The sequence below is a fragment of the Oxyura jamaicensis genome, chromosome 12 (genome assembly GCF_011077185.1).
Source record: "Oxyura jamaicensis isolate SHBP4307 breed ruddy duck chromosome 12, BPBGC_Ojam_1.0, whole genome shotgun sequence".
Lineage (NCBI taxonomy): Eukaryota > Metazoa > Chordata > Aves > Anseriformes > Anatidae > Oxyura > Oxyura jamaicensis.
This window is the reverse complement of record NC_048904.1, coordinates 11943007-11962275: the sequence shown is the minus strand read 5'-3', so window position 1 is coordinate 11962275 and position 19269 is coordinate 11943007. Positions and strand designations below refer to the sequence as shown.

Here is a 19269-nt window from a genome sequence, read left to right as displayed (position 1 = left end):
AGGGCTACTTGACTCACAGGCATTCTGGGCACTGGCAATGACTTTCCAAAGGCAGATGATCAGAGTAAAAATACATATTTTTTGCAAGAAAATTAAAAGTATCTTTAAGAACAGCATTTCTTAGTATTCCTGACATCTGCTGACTAGAATGAGCACAAAAAGGTAAAAAGCACTTACTTTCCCAGTGGATTTGACTCCTTTCCAAATGCAGAAGAAGCATATCACCCAGACGAGGAGGAGACACAGTGCTAGATCCCACTTGATAATACCAATATCTTCAATTCCCGAGGACAAGCTCAGTACATTGCGCCTGAGTATACAAAAGAGAACAAAACGAGAGAGATGCATGAGCAGAGTTAATGCTGAGCCTCGCTGTGATGTCTGAGAGTATGGGACGGTGCCCTAAGGGGCAGCAGACACGTGGGTAGATCCCAGCCCTCTGAACACTCAAAGCACTGCTGCTTTTGCATTTATACCTTTAAAGATGTGAGACAAACTTGCCCCAGCATCGCTACAAGCCCCAGCTCCACCACAAATGTGTGATTAGTCTGCGTCCAGGTTTCTTCTTCTTTTCAGTTCATTACTGTGACTGCCACGAGGAGGGCAGAGAAGAAGCAGCACAGGGAATCTGAGCAGATTCACAGCGCGGAGCTGGAGCAGTTACCCCGTCACCTCCCCGTGGCCCCGCACACAAACACTGCCCATCTGCGCTCAGCACCCTCACCACTGGGGCCTTGTTGAGCCAGCACAAGGAATTTGGTGAACTATTCTTTCACTTAGGTTAGTAAACACAAAGTGATTCCTTTCGTAAGATGGGTCTCAAGAGAGCATCTAAATGCTATGTGTTCCCGAGGGGAAATTTTGTTAAGGCTTCTCTCTTTTGGTCATTGCCATGGGTCATCATTAAAGTCTGATTTAAAACTGTTTTGTTTTTCTTTAACTTTCCTGCAACATAAACTGTCCTCACACACCAGACAGATCTTGTCATACCTGATACTTATTTTATTTGTTTATATGAAAGAACAAACTTAGTCCTCTGAAAATAAACCTACTCAAATCTGAAGTCTTTCTGCAAGGTTTTTGCAGTCAAGGAGAACCTTGACCTCAATCATGACAGAAATTCCTTGGCCCATGACTAGATACATTAACTTGCTACCTAATGTTGTTAAGTAAATATTGTTTTCAGACAACTATTAAAATCTACAATCTCCTTCACCAAAGACACAGCAGCCTGCAGTACTTTACCAGGATGAGGCCCACAAGCATGGTGTGCACAGCTCCATATGTGCATCCAGCACAAGACAGAACACTGTGGTTTGTTTTTCCCATGAATTAATTAAAGTTTTTTTTTTGTTGTTTTTTTTTTTTTTCTTTTTCTTTTTCAGCTACCAAGAAAATAATAGTGAATGGAATCACTGTTGGAAAATTTGCAATTAGTTTTTGGAAAAAAACCTGAACTGACCAGTTTAATAGGACTCAAACCTTCATCCATCTGTTTTTGTGTCTGTTTGCCAAATTCACTCAGATTACCTGTGTGAATGTGTTCTCACACCAAATGCTTTATTCTCTCTGAACGTGTGTGCACTTTGTTATGGAAAAGGACTAATGGCACCAGACAGGGTAAGTCTGCCCTAATCAGCAGAGCTATTCAACAGTTACGAAAAAAACCCTCAGTAATGAATATTTGGCATAAAGTTGCAGTCCTGGTTCACCTGAGCCTAAGGAAATCAGGGAAAAACCTGCTGTGCGTATACAAAAGAAGAAAATACATTTGTAAGACAAACTTCAGCTGTAACCTTCTGTGGCTTTTTAAAAAATAAATGGCCATTTTCCAAACTAAGGGGCAAATTCAAATGTAAAAAGGAGCCTATAGAGCTAGCTCTCAGGAAGCAATGAATAATTAACTGCAAATACATTTTGGAATAGGGATATCTACGAATGAATTCAACTAAGACTTTGTTGCTTTTTATTAAGGAACTAAAAGCAAAAGGTCATCTCACATAGAGTACGCCCAGCAGTCCTGTCCAGCTTTCTCAGTGGGCACCTCAGTGGGTTACTGAGAGCCAGCTATGGTGTTTCTCTAAGGCATGGCAGCACTAAATGGCATGCTGGCTCTCTCTGTCTTGGGTTATCTTGTCTTACAGAGGCCAAATACCTTAAGAAATCTGCTCAGAATTACCAGTGGGGCCCGAAGAGTGATTTTTTTTTTTTATGAAATCTAAACCGACATATTTTTGCAGGAGAAGCACTCAACCTGGATTTGCAACATCCTGAAAATTCACATTCAGGAAGGAGCAGGAGCTGGGCTGTGCCGATAGCTCTTCAATTACGTTACCCAGCCTACTGCTGCTTAGATTCAGCCACGCTCACTCAACTAACTTCACGCCATTTATGCATGAAGTTGTTGCTAATTATAATTTATAGTTATGGTGCTGTCACTAACTGTCAGTCATATATAATCAATGGGACAACAGGCTGGGGCTGAGTTCGTTGCAGCCATGAATTCTTGAACCTTGTTCATACACTAGTATGTTTTAGTGATGTGCAATATGGAAATGTAATAGGAGCCGTAACTGGCTCTAGAACATAAACAAAAATAAAATGAGGAGCGTTATGCAATCCTTGAAGGATATTCCAGCTCATTAATTATGTGAATGCAGACAGGACCTTTCATACCAGGAAAAGCAAAGCACCCTTTCACGCTGGGCAGACAAGAATAACTAACACTGAAGCAGGGAGAATATCAAACGGTTTTTAAAATTCTCAATTTGCCCCAAAGGCAGAGACAGCTGCCCTAGATTTTGTTTAGTTTTTGTGTTGCTCCCTTCAGGATTACATGCCATTAGCATGTGATGGTCTTTCTTGGGATTTGGAAGAATAAAGTCTGCTGATTACCCAATATTTATAAACACTTGGCAAACACCAGACAATCAGAGGTTTTGTTCAACCATAATTACCCCATAACACTTATCCTTTATGTATTAATACGTGTGTAAGCCTTTAAGGTTTGGGGCTTTAAAATGAAATCTTCAGAAATAAGACCTGAAGCATGTGATACCAAGAGGTAAGTCCCTGATACAAAGCCAGATTTGCTTAACCCCCTTTTATTGCTGCTCAGGCAAGCATGTGATTTGCACAGAACATTAATTCAAATGAACTGAAATGTCAGGCTGTACTATATGTCCAGCCAGGCTGAGAAGGACACGTGTTTTTCAACACGAAGAGTTTTAATGCATCAATGTGGTCAATTATATCTCCGCAGAGTTAGCCTTACAAAGCAGTAGTGATGAGGATACTCCATAAATCTCCCACAATAAAAATGGCATTGGGTTTCAGAAACCAAATACTCAACCCCCTGAATTAAATTGGAATTAATTGTGCCACAAAGCAGATGGATATCTTCAGTTAAAGGCTATTTATTGACCTGTCCTTTCGATGCGGGTAGCTGGCTGGCTGGCAGCTGGCATTGTCTATGACAGCAAAGTACTCATAAAGTTCTTGAGATTATTTTTAATTTCAGGACCATAAGGAATAGCAGCACGGCTGGGGAAAAACTGCTTGTGCCATGTAGAATCTACGTTACTTTAATTACAGCACTGCTGCATGATCTCTGTCCTTACTTTAAGACACCAATGGTTGTTTATGCAGAGAGAACAGCTATTTTTAATACTTCTCTAAGTGCCATGAGTCCTGATGGCAGCTTGGTCCATTAAGGACAGTTCAGTCATGATGAAACAGTGAGCTATGGACAGTATGTCTGTATTAGTAGTAGTATGGAGCCAAGATCCTCCCTGGCACTAATCCAGAGAAGAGTTAAGTTCATGATGTTTAAAACTGCTACTTGAGGACAAAAGTTAAAGTGGCTGCAAAGTGCAAGGAGAGCTGCCTCCATGAGTGCTAATGGCTGAGCAACCTTTGCTCTGACTATGCTAAAGAAACAGTGAGGGGATACAAATTTATGGAAGATGGAGGGAAGGGGAGAGTGTTGCGAGGACCAAGGATTTCTCCTCCAGCCTTGGGCACCTCCAGTCTGTCTCCACATTAGGTTGTGCCTACAGGAGGATTTGGTTCAGCTTGCAGAGGAGTTTTGAGGACAGAAACTTGATTTATTTTTGAAGAAACTTAGCTAAAAGCTCCACACCAAATGTGCTCCCCAACCCACAAACAGGCTGCCCTGGCACAAGGCCCTCCACTATGTACCTGCCGTGTGGTTACCCAGACCTTTAAACACCCTACCAAAGCAGATCTCATTTGGACTCAGGCCCTCAGTCTCAGAGTCATTGTGGGAGAGTCAAAAGGAGTGAGAACTGCTTCCTCCCCTACCATAAAATGCCTCCAAGTTCTGCAAAATATCCACATCTTTTCCAACTCGCTCCATATTTAAAAGGGAGGAAATAATCTGGGAAATTATCAGTCACTCAGCATGGAAACACAGTGTTCGTGGCACGGTGAAAAGAACTGCTCTTACAACCTGCACCCTGTCACACACACTGGCCACCAGTGCATTTCCACAAACAGCTCATCCAAAATCTTTCTGCACATTGCATTTTGGCTCTTGTGATACAAATTTTAGCCCAGTTCATAATAATTTTTTCTAAACCTAACGCATGCCAAATATCTTTGGCATGAACGTAATTCCTGCTGGGACTATTGGCTGAAGCTTCTTTTTAAAAATAGAGAAGTAGGTACAAGTTGATCAGGGAACCAGACTGGACTTTAAACATGCTGAAAGTCAGGTTAGTTAGAAACTTATTCTACACTTAATTGACCATTGCTGCAAGTCAAGAAATAAAAAAGATTTTCTTCCTAAGCTATATGTAGATCCTTTGGACTTAAGTTCTCCTACAGGTGTCTTACTCTCCTGATATGTTTTGACAACTACATAAACACACAGAGATTTGAGGTTATGCCTGTTCAGAAATAGGTTATGCAATATAATTTTAAACTTGAAAAATAAATGGAAATAAGATTAACCCTGACAAAATCCACACAATCTAGTAAAACAGAATCTCCTCAGAGACTGCAGAGAAAAATGATGTAACAAAGATGACCTGAGAAACCTACAATACAGGACAATGTTCAACACCTCTGACAGTTTTATTGATGAGGTCAATGCCTTGCATCTTTGTCAAACTGATAAGAGAGATGTTACAGCTTCACAAAGTGCATTGCAAATGACAACAGCTGGGGAAGAGGCAGCTACAGAAGTGGTGATTTATCACTGTTTCCATTGTAAATCACTACTATCAGGGCATCTGAAGTGATTTGTTTCTGTTGTCTTGCTGAATTTAGAGAAAGCCAGAAAAAAAAAAAAAAAAAGGAAAAGGAACAAGATTTCCTCCAAGTCAGAAACTGCGTCGGGTTTTTAGGTCTCCCTGTACTCTCTAGGCTGAATGCAGTTATACATCTAATGACTTCCTCCACTGCTCCCAGACTTACCTGCCTGTCTCAGGATGGGCAAGAACTGATAGCAAAGGATGGTGAAACAAGTGACACCTGGAGCAATTTTCATCTCCTATCTAACATTCCTCATGGGACTTCTGCAAAATCTCAGGCATGACCTTCAGCATGCCACCAAAGCACCCCAAAGGTGCTGTGTAGATGGGGGTACTTACTCCCAGAACTCCGTGACAGGAGAGGTGAAGTTAGTGGCATTCAGTGATATCCAGAGTGTTTTGTTCTTCCTGAGAGTGTCTTCCACGCAGGTTGGCGTGTTCCACTTCTGGTGGCAGTGTGCCCACGGCAGGACACTCTGGAATGACTGGAACAGGTAGTAGAGTCCCCAGGCCAGGATCACAATGTAGTACACGTTCAGAAGGGACACAATCACTATGGAAGCATAACCAATTCCTGGAGAGGGGGAGAAAAAAGAAATATGCACAGACATGACAGCTACTCCTTCTTAGGATGCCTTGTGATTTCAAGTATCTGGTGCCATTGCTATTTCCTGCCATGTTGTGGACCTGTATCCCACTCTATCACATATCTGTTGGATACTGAACTCAATTCCATCACACATAAGCACAGACCTGCCGCTGCCTTTGACTAGTACTGGCGCTCAAGTTTGAACTTCAGGCTACAGCTTGCTGAGATTGAAGGGGAGGGGTGCCCAACTTTACACTAACAAGGGTATTTCAGGCTTTATTAGAAGTAAGTCAATGCATCACACTTTGCTTATGTGGGAGCTACACCATCTCACACCTTGGGTACCTGCTTGGGTAACCCCACTCTCGACGCACTGTCCCCCCACGCAGCTTCCCTGGAGGCAGCTTGGCTGCACCACTCATGCTTATCGACAGGTTCGGCTCTGTGTACGTGAAAAAAAGGACAACTCTTGAATATGTTAAAAAGGAAAATTCCAGAGCTATCAACATAAAAGCTGCTGTTTCAGTCCCAATTTCACTTGTGCAAAGGAAGCATGATATTTGTAGCTGTTATGGTTAATTAGATCAATGTTTAACTCTGCTATCAATATTTGACGATAAAAAATGTTCCCTGTTTGTTTTTAAAAGCAGGGTCACAGGCAGATAAGGCTGAGTCCTGTACAATTTAGGGAGGTGGTGGAATGCTGTTCCAGTGGAGGCTTTAATTAAATACCACAACTGTATCTCTCCTGCCTAGGCAGTTAAAGCCCCATTGGCAGATCCATACTACATGGAGCTAAGTCAGAAGAAGTCATTATTTTTGTAAATACAAAATGAAAGGACTAATTTTCTAAAAATCTTTTAGTATATAGAATGTTAACCTCCAAAAAGTTATGTAGTTTACTACTTAGGAATAATAGGGGGGAAAAATGTTTTCCTTTAAAAACATTGAGCAGATGCTCAAGAGGATGAAAAGCCCATGAGGTTCCCTTTAACATTATTCTGATAGCTACCCTAGCACCTGGTTACTTGCCTCATATTTACAGTTTCAAACCTTACTGTAACAGGAGTCATTACCACCAGAGATTATCTTTATGACAGGTGAAAACAACCAGAGCAAGTGGTATTTATTCTATGCAGCTGCATTTCATTCAGGGTATACAGTTAGTCACATTATTAGAGTGACAATTTCTCTTTATGGATGCCTGGGAGATTACTATTTAAACAAGGAACATTCTTTCCTCCTCCTCCAAAGAAAAGGTTTCATGAAAGTGGGAGGAGGAGGAAGAAAATGGAACTGAAGCAGCATAATTACATCGAGCTCAGTAGCGTTCTGAGTATTAGGTGGGAGTGTGAGCCCCAGAGAAAACCCCTCCTGCTGCCTGGAGCGATGTAAGAGGAGAGAGAAGTCTGTAACAGCAACAGTGGCAGACCTAGAGACATTTCAGTGAGAAATCCTCACTCTTTCCAAATGGGATTTATAAAAGAAGAGTGCCCCACTGTTTAATGCAATTATTCCTCATACTTTTGCCTGTATTGTCAGGCTGTAGAGGGTAATCTATACACAAGGCAGCATCCTCAGTAATTTTGCTAACCTGTCCATGATTTTTCATTCTAGTTAACTTTCAGAGTGGCGTACACATAATTGCTGTGAGTTTTGAGTAATTCGTTTGCTGGCAAAGGCCCTTGAAAAACAGGAGACAAACACGACTGTTTGCCAGGACCAACTCAGTTACGAGGAAAGTCCTGTTCCTGAATTATACACAAAATGCTGTGCAGGTTTTGGTTATATCAGTCATAGACAGATGACGTCAGTGATAAGCTTTCCTACAGCAGAAGTATTTTGATTTTCTGACCAGAATAATATTTTGAAGACGCTTTCTCAAAAGGGCATATAAAAGGCTGTAGCGTTCCAAAACAACAGATTCTCCAGTACCTATGAACCAAATGTGCAGTTGCCTTTTTAAGGCATAAAATGCAATTTCTTTCTTGTTTATTGGCAGTTCTGCCAGTTAACAAAATGATAGCATCAAAATCAATACCTCACTTTGTCCTTCAGACTCTCTGACTTCTACCTTTCCAGGAACCAATGTCATACTTTCAATTACTACAGCAAATAGCTGAATGAATAGATATAAGGGGCATTGCACTGCTGTTATCAGGTTTACAGATGTGTCTTTAAGCAGTAAGGGACAATGAAAGGTACTAACCAGTGAAAATAGGGCAGATCTTTTCCCAGCATGTAATTCCACCTTCAGAGGTATACTGTCCTAGCACCACCTCCAGGAAAAACACAGGAAGACCTCCCCCAAACAGGAAAATGAAATAAGGTATAAGAAATGCACCTGTTGAGAAAACATAATAGTACAAAATGAAGTGAGTGACTCTACACAGGATAGTCTTAAAAAATGTTAACAGACATACAGAAAAAAAGACACATATAGGCTACTTTTATATCCATACTCAATAATCTTAATTTGGAGGTACTTTTTCTCATATTCAAACACTTTAAGTGAAGTGGATAAACACAAATGAAAGGGCATTGTCTTACCTTTTTAAGATGAAAATCTGTAATAACAATGGGATTAGGCACACAACAATTTCATGTGACTCAGAATGCTCTTATTCTGAAATCCAACAGAAACCATTGTTTGATGCTTTGTCTTATTATTAACTTAGAGTAACTCCCTTACTTTGAGTTACTCTGGTTTTGCAGTGCATGACTTAGGCTACTGGTCTATAATAATAGCATATCTTTTGGTTAAAACTCAGACTCAATTATACCAGAATAAAATAACATAAAAGGTTCAGTAGTATAAAATTTTAAATTGCTGTTGTTTTTCCATAGCTAAGTTTTAACAGAAGCTATTAAGTAATAAAACAATCTCTCCCAAATACTGGTGAAAAAGGCAGAAAACGGGTGTTTCATTTCTTTTTTAAAAAACAAAATGAAGGCACTGGAAACAGTAAGTATGAGGCAGAGAGACTGATTCATGAGAAACAAATAAATACTCACCTCCGCCATTTTTGTAGCAGAGATACGGGAACCGCCAGACATTGCCTAAACCAATAAATCCACCAGCCACGGACAGCAGAAAGTCAATCTTGCTCGCCCACTTCTCCCGCTGGGGCGGCTTTCCTTCTGCCTCGTCCTCAGGCCGTGTCCCCGGGCTCTTGCCAGGGGATGGTTTGAGGATGTCCTTGTGGAAATCTTTCAAACACTGAAGCTTTTCCTTTGTTGCCATATTTCTGCTTTCTGCATTAAAAAAAAAAAAATAAAAGAAAAAGAAAAGGTGAGTTTATTAAATAGTCTTTACTAGTAAAGCTCTCTAACTCTGCAAGAACTATTTAACAAAACTCAGTTACATAAAATACAGTGCTGTTTATCAAACTGAGATATGCAAATACATCTGCTGCCTTTGCTGACCAGGACAGACAGACCACCACTGGACTGTGGTCACCTCCTTGCTGTCAGTGCAATGCATGGGACAGCAAAGGTTTGGCGCTGCTGCCTACCTGCTGGCCAGAGACAAAAGGTGCAGCGAGACTGCAGGTGTCGGCGAGAGGGCTTACTAAGCCTTAACTCTATTACAGATTCTGCCTGCAACACAGGTAAATGTCTCAGGCTGTTTCCTTGCCCACAACAAGGTACAAATCACTGCGTCTGATTCCTTCTCAAGAGTAGAAGTGAAATACAGCAGAACAGTACATCGCACATTTTCAGATAAAACCATTTTTGTCTGTTTCTCAACAACAATGAGCCATCCTGCATCATTTATTGCCTGTGATTTCCTTTCCCTGTAGTATTATAAACCTTTCAGAAAACTATACATTCATAAAAACTGGAATGGAAAGTCATTTGTCCTAATCAACCTGCAGCAGCTGAAGGAATCTTTTCAGTTTATTCCATTTTCATAACTGTACTGTTTTCCCTTGACATCAATAAATGGACAAAAATAAACCTTTAGATTCAATTATTGCACCTATGCAATTGAACCATTTGCCATGAATGATTGCTCCTTAGTTAATTAAAAATCCAGCAGCATGAGTCACCTGATGCAAAATCCAAACCATATTAAACCGTACCTTGCTTTATAATTTAAATATATAGTGTACAAAAACATAGACTGTGTAAAATAATAACAGCTAGAATTATTACATCTAACAAGTGTCTTTTTATGTGGATTCCCTAATGAAAACAATTTAGGAACAGCTAGTAGTCTTTATGCTAAAGCAGATCTCAGGCATATAAAGCTAATTAATTCCCCATATAACTCAAGTGACTTTAGCTGGATCTGACCAGTTATTTTTGCACGGTATTTTGATGCTAAAACACATGTGAAATTTTCACCATATCCAGGCAAACCAGCAAGTTTATTCCAGACCACAACCATTCCCTGCTTGTACATGTCATTATGGGTGCAGTCATAAAAAATCATGCCTCAGATTATGCCAGTTGATAGCTGCAAGCCTCCTACCTCCTTGCTGTTTTTGATCTCTAACCTGATTTAGCTTGTGGCAGTGACCTGAAACCTGAGTTGACATTAGCTCTGCAGGAAGTTTTTAATCCAAGCATGATTCTGAGATAGATATGCATCACTGTACCCGTAAATCTTTCCATCCACCATGGAAAGACTCAGAAGGCTAACATTTTGGCAAACCACAGAAGCTTGATATTCGCCCTCCTGATATATTCGTGGCCTTTGCAAAGGAGTTACTGCGACAGCAGTTGCTATCAGGCCATGATCTAAAAAGGAACTTCAATCTTCCCGGTGCTAATCATGATGACTTTCTACCTTTTTTTTTTTTTTTTTTTTTTTTTTTTTTTTAAGGGCCACTGCTGACTGCACAGAGGCAACTGCAATACCTCCCAGTGAACAGCAGAGAGAGCTCACAGAAGGAGAAAGCTAATCAGAGGGTTTTGGGTCCCACCGCGCCCTGTAGGGGTGTGGGGCAGGACACTGACTCCTCTGAAACATCTCTTACTAAATGCCGTTAAGAGATATGGTATGAGATCAACTGGTGTAGTGACTGAATGAAAGCGGTAAGGCCAGCTCTGCAAGAGCCTTTAGGTGCCTACCTGTGTTGGGGAATTAACCCAAAATAGCTAGCTTGTGCTTCTAGTTGTGTGTATGGAGATTGAAGCAGGTGTCTCTGGGAGGGATTCGTAACAGCTTTATCCTCCCTGGGACACTGGCATCTCGCTACATGCTCCAAACAGGAACCAACCTGCATCATCCATCCATTTTCTCCCACAGCCATCGCTTGTGGGAGGTAAAAAAAAAAAAAAAAAAAAAAAAAAAAAAAGGTGCAAGTACTTCTCTTTATAGAGGCACCTACAGGGTGACTGACGTCCTGCTCCCAACGTGACATCAGCCTGGGATGGAGAAGGCCTGATTTCACTTTCTTTTGCTATTCGTGCTGCTCAAACCCCTATCTTTCATCTTGCAGGAGAATGTCATAACCATCAGGCAACAGGTTATTCTGGGCTCAGGAATGGAGGGCATTTGGACGGTCTCTCATGGAAGTTTTTCTTCACAGGGGTTACCGAAACACTCATTGGCAGGAGAAGGAAGGGTGCTTAGGGCACTCTCTGTTTTTTTTATTTTTTTTTTTGGTGAACTGCTGGGACAGCCATAAACTTGCTTATCAGGGCACAGAGATACATACATTTATAGACCCCTGCAGGTTTAAGGTTTGAAACAGGAGCTTAACTGCTCCTGATGGAGACTGCTACTGGAAATACCCCAAAACAGAGCACTGGGTACGTGGAGAACCTGTACGACAAAAAACCAAGGGGAACTACAAACATTAGCCTCCTCCAAGATGAAAAACTGCTCCAGGACTGCAATTTTTTGCAATCTACTTTTATCCTGCAATACAGAATTCTTCATTTATTTTTTGCCAGCTCTAATCTTTTTCACTGCAGATTGACTTTGACCCAGGTGTTACTCAGTGCTACCCACAATGTGCAGTTTTTCACATTCTGTGTACCATAATTCTCCCTGGGACAAGCCGATCACCCTGTGGTTTGTACTAATTACCTGCGCACCTCATGTGAAATGGTGCCTTCCCAGACGCCTACTTTGTAACTGTGTGGGACTGCATTTTAAAGAGGGATTTCTAATTTGTCTTAAGACACCCCAAATTAATGGATATGCTTGAAAACCTAATTACTGCATGTAAATTTTGTTCCAGCCTTAGCTGGCATGCGAAGCATGCAAATGACAAATCCTCAAGCCCACACTTGCTTTTGGGGTCGATGCTTCACCCGATGAGTGCCAGGAGATGGACCACCATGATTTTGTTGCAAGTCACCAGCTCTAGATAGTGGGCCACAGTACAGTAGCGATCTAACACCTGCACAAAATTAGTAACAGCCCAGCTTTGCTGTGTATCTCCAATCTAGTCTTGCTAAACCCCTGATTGTGTTTTGAGGGCCGGCAGCTGTGGCTGGCAGGCACGTACCGTCAACCAGTACCATAGGAATTGACGCTAAGCGGCCACCTGGGACTGCAGTCCCAGCCCATGTCACGTTCAAGGGATGTCAGATTTATCCCCCTTTGCTGCCAACCATTGGTGTCCACCCAGACATTCCCAATTACAGGAACTGTCTACAAAGGCTGCAAGGGTGGGGGGTACGGGCGATTCTCCTTGGCAAAGAAAAGCCAAGAAAATCAAGTTTGTTTAGTGAAAGGCATTGTCTTTTTCCTTAATGGGGTTGGAGTTTCATTTCCTTTAGTTATGTCCCACTGGGTGAGGTTAAAATGGCTCTTAAGGGAAATAGTCTGACAGAGATGCTGAAACAATATGTTGTCACCGCCCAGGTCAGAACCAGAGAATAATAGGTTATTTTTACTGTATCACTTAGTGGGGATGGTATCCGAGATCTAAGTCCATCTGATTCCCCCAAGGAAATATATTGTAAGAAAATGCTCTTACAACCACATAGTCCAAAAGGAGCGATCCAAGTCTGAGGTGCATGTCTGCCTCCCGGAGACACACGGCTGCCTCCTGGAGACATGTCTGCCTGTGAGAGTACCCTCTCCAGGAAGCTTCGGATGGCCCCAGGAAGCTCTGGCTTCATCTGATGAACTTAATATGGATAAATAAAAAGCAGCACTCAAGCCTGCCCTTTGCAGCATGCTACTAGGCTGAGTACAGCTGAACAGCTACAGCCTGACCTAAAAGGAAGGGGAGAAAGAGTCCGGATTGAGCCAGGCCCAGAATCTACTCTCATTTACCCTGGTACAAACCCTAATAAACTGAGGATGAAGTTATTGATTGTCAAACCAATGCTGGTAAAACATGGAAAAATACAACAAGGGAGCCAGTGTGGTCTCATTGCATGTCTCAAGCATCTGCGTGAGGTAGAAGGGCTCCTCTCCTTCTGCAGAACCACGTGTCTGTCCTGTGTGCCTGGCACACGAATTTCCTCACGCAGAGCACCCCCTGTGACAACCCAAACTGCCCTGCTGCCCTCCATGACATTCCCTGGTGGGGAGCTGAAAATACCAGAAGATTAGCCATAAGCAGAGAGGTTTCACAGCTAACCCGGCTTGGGTCATCTGCTGTGACACAACTATCGTATCTTTGCACGTACAGCCTGCACCTCAGATAACCCATACCCTTTAAAAAACACTGGCATTGAAATGTAATCCTTCATAACGTGCAAAAACGGAGGGGTAGGGGAAGGGGGAGGTGCTGGGCAGAGGTCTGAGATGATGAGATGTAGATGGGGGAAGGCCACAGTTGTCCAGACTGACATAACTCACATTATTGCTGAACCACTGACTTTTTTTTTGATAGACAACCCATGGATTACACATCTGAAAATACACTGTTCAATTTCTGCTCTGGAATTACAGTTATGATCCACTCCAGGCTTCTTATAGCCAAAGACAGGAGACCAACGTAGGGTAACACCTTCCAGGAGGAGCCCCAGGGACAAATTCATCGCAGATGTTACCTCACTCAATGTTACCTCACTCAATAATCTTTAAAAATCAAGTCTTAAAAAAGTGGTTTTCCAAACTCTGGTGGGTACATAGAAATCAAGGTCTGCCTGTACACACAGGTACACATATGTAAATATTTGTGCATGCTAAAATGCATGTCCTGTCTTGAATCTGAAGATCATAAACAACAGAAAAGGAGCTACTTCTTTTTTGGTCACTACATGTAAACTTTGACTAGGAATTGGATATACTGAATTTGTGGCTAGAATCATAACTGAACGTTTGTTTTATAGCTTCTTCCTCCATTACAAAACTAAAAGCAAAGTACATACTCAGAGCGTCTCTGGCTTTAATGGGAATTCTGTCTGAGGAATGACTGCACATCTGTACTGCTGATTTTCTGGACTATTCTTGCACCATGATGTGCACCACCACTGCTTTTGCTTTCAAGGATCCTTTTCTACTAAGTTCAGCCTGTGCGGAAGACTCTGTATCTTGAGCTTCTCAGTGCTTTCTCCTTGGCTTTGTCACAAAGTCGCGATGGCTTTTGAAGGACATCTGTTTATCACATTGTAATTATTTTTTCTAACCCTGCTTAAACTCACTACCTCTTTAAACATTATCATCTCTTTCACTTTTCTGCCATTTTTTTTCTTTCATATCTTGCAAAACAAAATCAACCTCCATTTAAAATAGAGATTTTCTAGATCTATTGGTTGGTGCCTTTTTATTTTTAATTATTATTTTCTTTGAGTTTCATATTCATATTCATGACTAATTCAAAATCAGCTACGCTGATTGCTGGATCAGAGGAATTGCTTTAGAAAAAGCAGCTTCAACTCTCACTGAAAGCTATGGAAAAGCTGGTATTGATTTCAACAGTAGTAGGATCAGGTCCCAAATAAAACTGCATTTATTATATTTGGCTCATTTCCTAGGACTACTTGGAACTTTGAAAGCTGTAATTCTTTATGTTGACAGCTTTCCCTCCCTCAAGGAGCAGTGCGGTTAAGCCAATCAATACATGATTAAAATAAACAGCCCCTTGATCAAACTTATGGCTTTAGTGCAAGTCTTTCTGATCTGCAGAAGAAAAACCCCTTATGTTTGGCAGCTCTTGAGGCCACACCAGTATCCAAAAAGCACCTGACTTCCTTTATTGTCCTTAACTCATATTCCAGTTCCTTCTGCTTCATCGAACAAAATATCTAAGTCTTCTGAAAAATAATATCCCTTCTTTTATGTAATATACTAACTCTCTTCTTAACAATGCCTGAACTCCATCTGACACATTTTCTTTGTCTTTAATGAACCCCTCTTTTTCCCTGTGTGTGTGTATTTATTTAAACATCTATCCATTCATCCTTTCTTCTTTCTAATTTTTCTCTCCAACTTTTGCCATCTCCCTTCTCACCATTTTTTAGTGTTCTAAGATTGACTGGAAAATCTGCTGCTGAAAATCTTCTCAGAGGAAAATGTACTCCTTCATAAAGCTACAGTCTATTCTGAAAAGAAAGCCCAGGGCTTAATGCAATTTCTTTTTCATCAGTTGTAGTCTGGACAAAAGGTATCTTTTTTTCCCACAAACTTTTTTCTCTGTGGTGTTTCCACTCAGGCTCTTCAAATGCCTCAAATAGGTACCATGGTACAGCTCTGACCTGTTCTGAAATCCTGAATCTTTGCTCAGATTTCAGCAGCAGAAAATTTGCAGTCATGTAATACTCTAGATGCTCATTTTGTTATACTTGTTCATCTGAAAAAGTAAAGCAGTTACAACCAGCCCAGGAGATGTGCCCAGTGGGAGGAAATTTAAAACTCCCCTCCTGTTGTGTGTGGTGGAAAGGAGAATGATCAACTGAAGTCACACCTCAGTGGGTTCCAGTGGGAACACGATCCTGTTCCTAAACAGTAGGGCTGGAGGTGATGCTTCCCACCCTCAGAGTGATGGAAAACAGAGCCCGATTCTCCAGGGAGAGGTCCCAGGGCAGCCTTGGCCTCTGCAGAGGTCAGCGAGGAAGAGCAAGGGATGCAACGAGGCAGAGGACTGGCACACTGCATCATGCTGGTCACAACTGCACCCTATCAAAATTTTTCAGTGGGCATGGTGTCTCCTGTATGCTAGTGAGAAACCAAGTGTCCTGCACCAGAAGGCTGCTGTCCTCCTGCTCTGTCCTCCTTTTACAGACAAAAGCCCAAGGGCAACTCTTGCAAAAAGGACCACAGAGAAAAAGAGGATGAAAGCAAGGGTTGGCGGAGGGAGAAAGAACGAATGGAAAGTGCTCATCCCTGGTACACCGTACTGGTAATTACTTGCGGGAGAACATCCAGTTACCACTTGGTTTTGTTCACATGAAGCCAACTGCTGACCTAATTTAATGCCTCCGGGTGCCAGCTAACAGCCTCCTGACTGTCAATAGGCTGCAATGAAGCACCAGCTCCCCGCTGCTTTCCCTGCGTACTCTCTCTGCTTTACCAGCTCTCCTGTTGTCAAAGTGAAAAAACATTAATTCACTGCATGATACCACCTCTCAAAGCCTTCATCTTTAAGAAAGGGCTCTTAACAAAATGCAGGAGTGTATTCAAGTGGTGGGGCAAAGTGATGGATTTCCAAGTGAGATGGGCATTGTCAAAGGTGACTCAGTGAGCTATGCACATCCTCACCTTTTCAACCAGTTTGCATCTTGCAGTTATCCAACTGTTGACTAAATGAACAAGCATTTTTGTATCTTATTTTTGATTCTGATGCTGCTCAGTGGATTGCAATTCTCAAGTCTCGGTGTCAATTAAACCAGTTCTACTGCCCCTAATGAACCACATCAGAAGCTATGAAAAGATGTCTCTCATCCTGCTATAAAAAAAGGACAAAAATCTTAAAGCTCACAAAGCTTATGAACTTGAATAGTCAGTGTTGTGTGCTGCGCCTATTGAATTTTTTGCATGTGGTTAATAATGTATTGATTCTATGTGACACATCTGCAAAGCACTTCCAGTGCATGTTAATGTCTGAGAGCCTTCTCTGTGCTATGATAACAGAGCCGTGCCTCAGTGCATGGTAGAGAAACAATAAAGTAGCCATTCAATGAAGCAAATGAGAAATTAATTGTACGAATTCATTACTTCAAAGTGTGGTGTTTTTTGTTTTTTTTTTTTTTTTTTTTTTTTTTTTTTCCCCTTGGGAATAAATCATTCCAGCCTCACCTGTGTTTTTTCTTTTGTTTTGTTTTTTAATTACTATATTTAGCCCTAAATTTACTGAGCTTACCAATGCTAGTGTTCAGTGATTTTTCTTAAGCAATCTTCTGAAGATTGCTGCGCTTTTTCAGTATACTTTCTAAATAGGAAGAAAACAGACATATGCAGGAGTCCATGCTTTTGGAAAAACAAGCCAGGTTTTCCATACCCACTAAAGGCTTTGATCTGCTTTGTAACCAGGCTGTTGCCGTATCTGCCTAGGACAGGTCAATACTAAGACAGAGCTGCTTTTTTATTGTTTCTGTCCATTCATCTCAATTTAAACAAAATCCAAGGGCAGAACTCTACCCCACCTGTGGCAGCTGTTAAAACAGATCATACAGCACCTTGTTCTCAGAAATCTAGATGCCAGCACCATGGGTGGAGGAGAAGAATCATCTTTCATATTTGCTCCTGTACCCCATCTGCACAATACCTGATTTTTCAGCTTTTTTCTAGAGTACATTAATGAAAGAAAGAGCTGTGTGCAACACAGTTCTGTGGGTGGAAAATGGCGGGCCGGCTCGTAGCAGGAACACAGCCATTACACGCACGCGATCCACGGTGCTAGTTCCACCATAGGCCTGTAAAGCCTGATGAGGTTACAAAGCCCTGCGGACAGAGCCACGAGCTCTAAAACTTTATGGTAAGAGTGAGCTACTTTTGATTTCGGTCTTGATTTCTGTGCTGGCAGCAAGTATCAGCAAAAACATGAGACAGTGACAAAAAACAGGCTGAAGACTTTGGCACAGGCTGAGGGGGAGCCGTGGTACTCAGGTGGCTGGGGTGCCCAACCTGAGCACCACTGCACTCACGCATCAGCTGTAAGAGATTTCCTAAGAATGCCAAGGTTTAATTCATTGTTGTTGTTTTCCTTCCCTTCAAGGAAAAAAAAAATGGAACAGAAACTTTAAGCACATGAAGTTTCACACAGGAAATGAATCTGAAACTACTGATACAGCAGACCAAACAGAGAGTGGGGGATTTCTGCAGAGAATATGCTAAAAGCAGAAGTGACAAAGCTGATGAACAAGCCCACAGAGTGAACACAAATTTGCAAAACAGGTCCGTGAACTGGTGACTTTCACAATAATAAAATAAATAAATAAATAATAAAATAAAAGCAAAGCTGTGTAGACATTGTGGTGTTTGTTTGTTTTTGTGCAGCTGGTGCCAGGTACTTGCTTGCAAGGCTGGACGCTGGCATTTTTTTGTGTGGAATCCCAGAACAGCCTTGGCACAGTCTCCAGCCACAGCTCTGTCCCCTGAAGGCAGCTGGCAGCCCCCACACCACGGCTGTGCTCGTGGAGGGCATGTCTGGAGGGAGATCACTAGCTTCTACCGGCCTTTCCAAGGGCATGATTTCATCAAAAATCACAAATTATTGATCATTCCCCATCTATTGTGATGGTCCCGGTTTGAAGTAAGACTTTTTGTATTGATCACTGAACCAATACATTTGGAAACATCCCATGATTCAGGCTGAATTCCAATCTGAGGTGTATTTTCAGCTCTGCTTAGCCACAGATGCCCTTTGACATCAGTACAGAGAGCTGCGATCGTTTTTATGTCAAGAGATATGAAAACCAGACAGCACCAGAACAAATACTCCACTTCTCTAAGGAAAAGAACATATAAACCACTTCTGCATACCATGGGCTGCAAAGTGCCGAGCCCACACCAAGCACAAACAACATCCTGATCCCACACACTACTTGGACAAAAGCCCCACTGAATCCACACTGGCATTGCTGCCCCTGCAATTTTGTAAGAGCAAGGCTGACTCCAGTATGAAATGAATATCTGCAGTCCTACCTTCATACCAGTGTCACTCCTCTGGGCTACAGGTACTTGCTTTTCTGCTGGCTTTTGCAGGTAAGCATCCCCAAATATAGCATGACATTATATGAACATCATGAGCTGTTTTCTCTCTCTCTTATCTTTTCAGACAAATACCAGCTGATGGCTTTCATTGCAGGTTGCTTTTACAGTCCTAACCTGACTACTGTAAACTTACTCTACTCCTGTTTACCAGTTCAGACACAGTTCATAAAGCTGAACCATCGAGAATGAATACTTTCTTAGTGCAATTTCATGTAAGTGAAAATGCTTACAACTAGATACAAATGTGGCACGTTAACCTTTAATATCCAAAGGTGTTTTCAACATGGCTACAATTGTTTTTCATGTCTTTTTGTTTTTCATGTGCAAAAGAG

At 41.7% G+C, this 19269-nt stretch overlaps 1 protein-coding gene and 1 long non-coding RNA gene across 10 annotated transcripts in view; one reads left to right on the top strand and one right to left on the bottom strand.

The window, feature by feature from the left end:
- SLC6A6 (solute carrier family 6 member 6) overlaps positions 1-19269 on the bottom strand; it is a 57350-nt gene that overhangs the window by 24160 nt on the left and 13921 nt on the right. For all 9 annotated transcript variants that reach the window (XM_035337995.1, XM_035337989.1, XM_035337990.1 and 6 more), the window contains 4 exons: positions 8881-9120; positions 8075-8209; positions 5616-5850; positions 178-310 (listed from right to left, as the gene is read on the bottom strand). In XM_035337995.1, the coding sequence (XP_035193886.1) occupies positions 178-310; positions 5616-5850; positions 8075-8209; positions 8881-9109 (732 nt within the window). In that variant the 5' untranslated portion in view covers positions 9110-9120. The remainder of the gene's footprint in view (positions 1-177; positions 311-5615; positions 5851-8074; positions 8210-8880; positions 9121-19269) is intronic.
- Positions 17568-18177, top strand: LOC118173459. The gene is made up of 2 exons (XR_004754210.1): positions 17568-17699; positions 17940-18177. It is a non-coding gene; the product is annotated as an uncharacterized LOC118173459 (long non-coding RNA).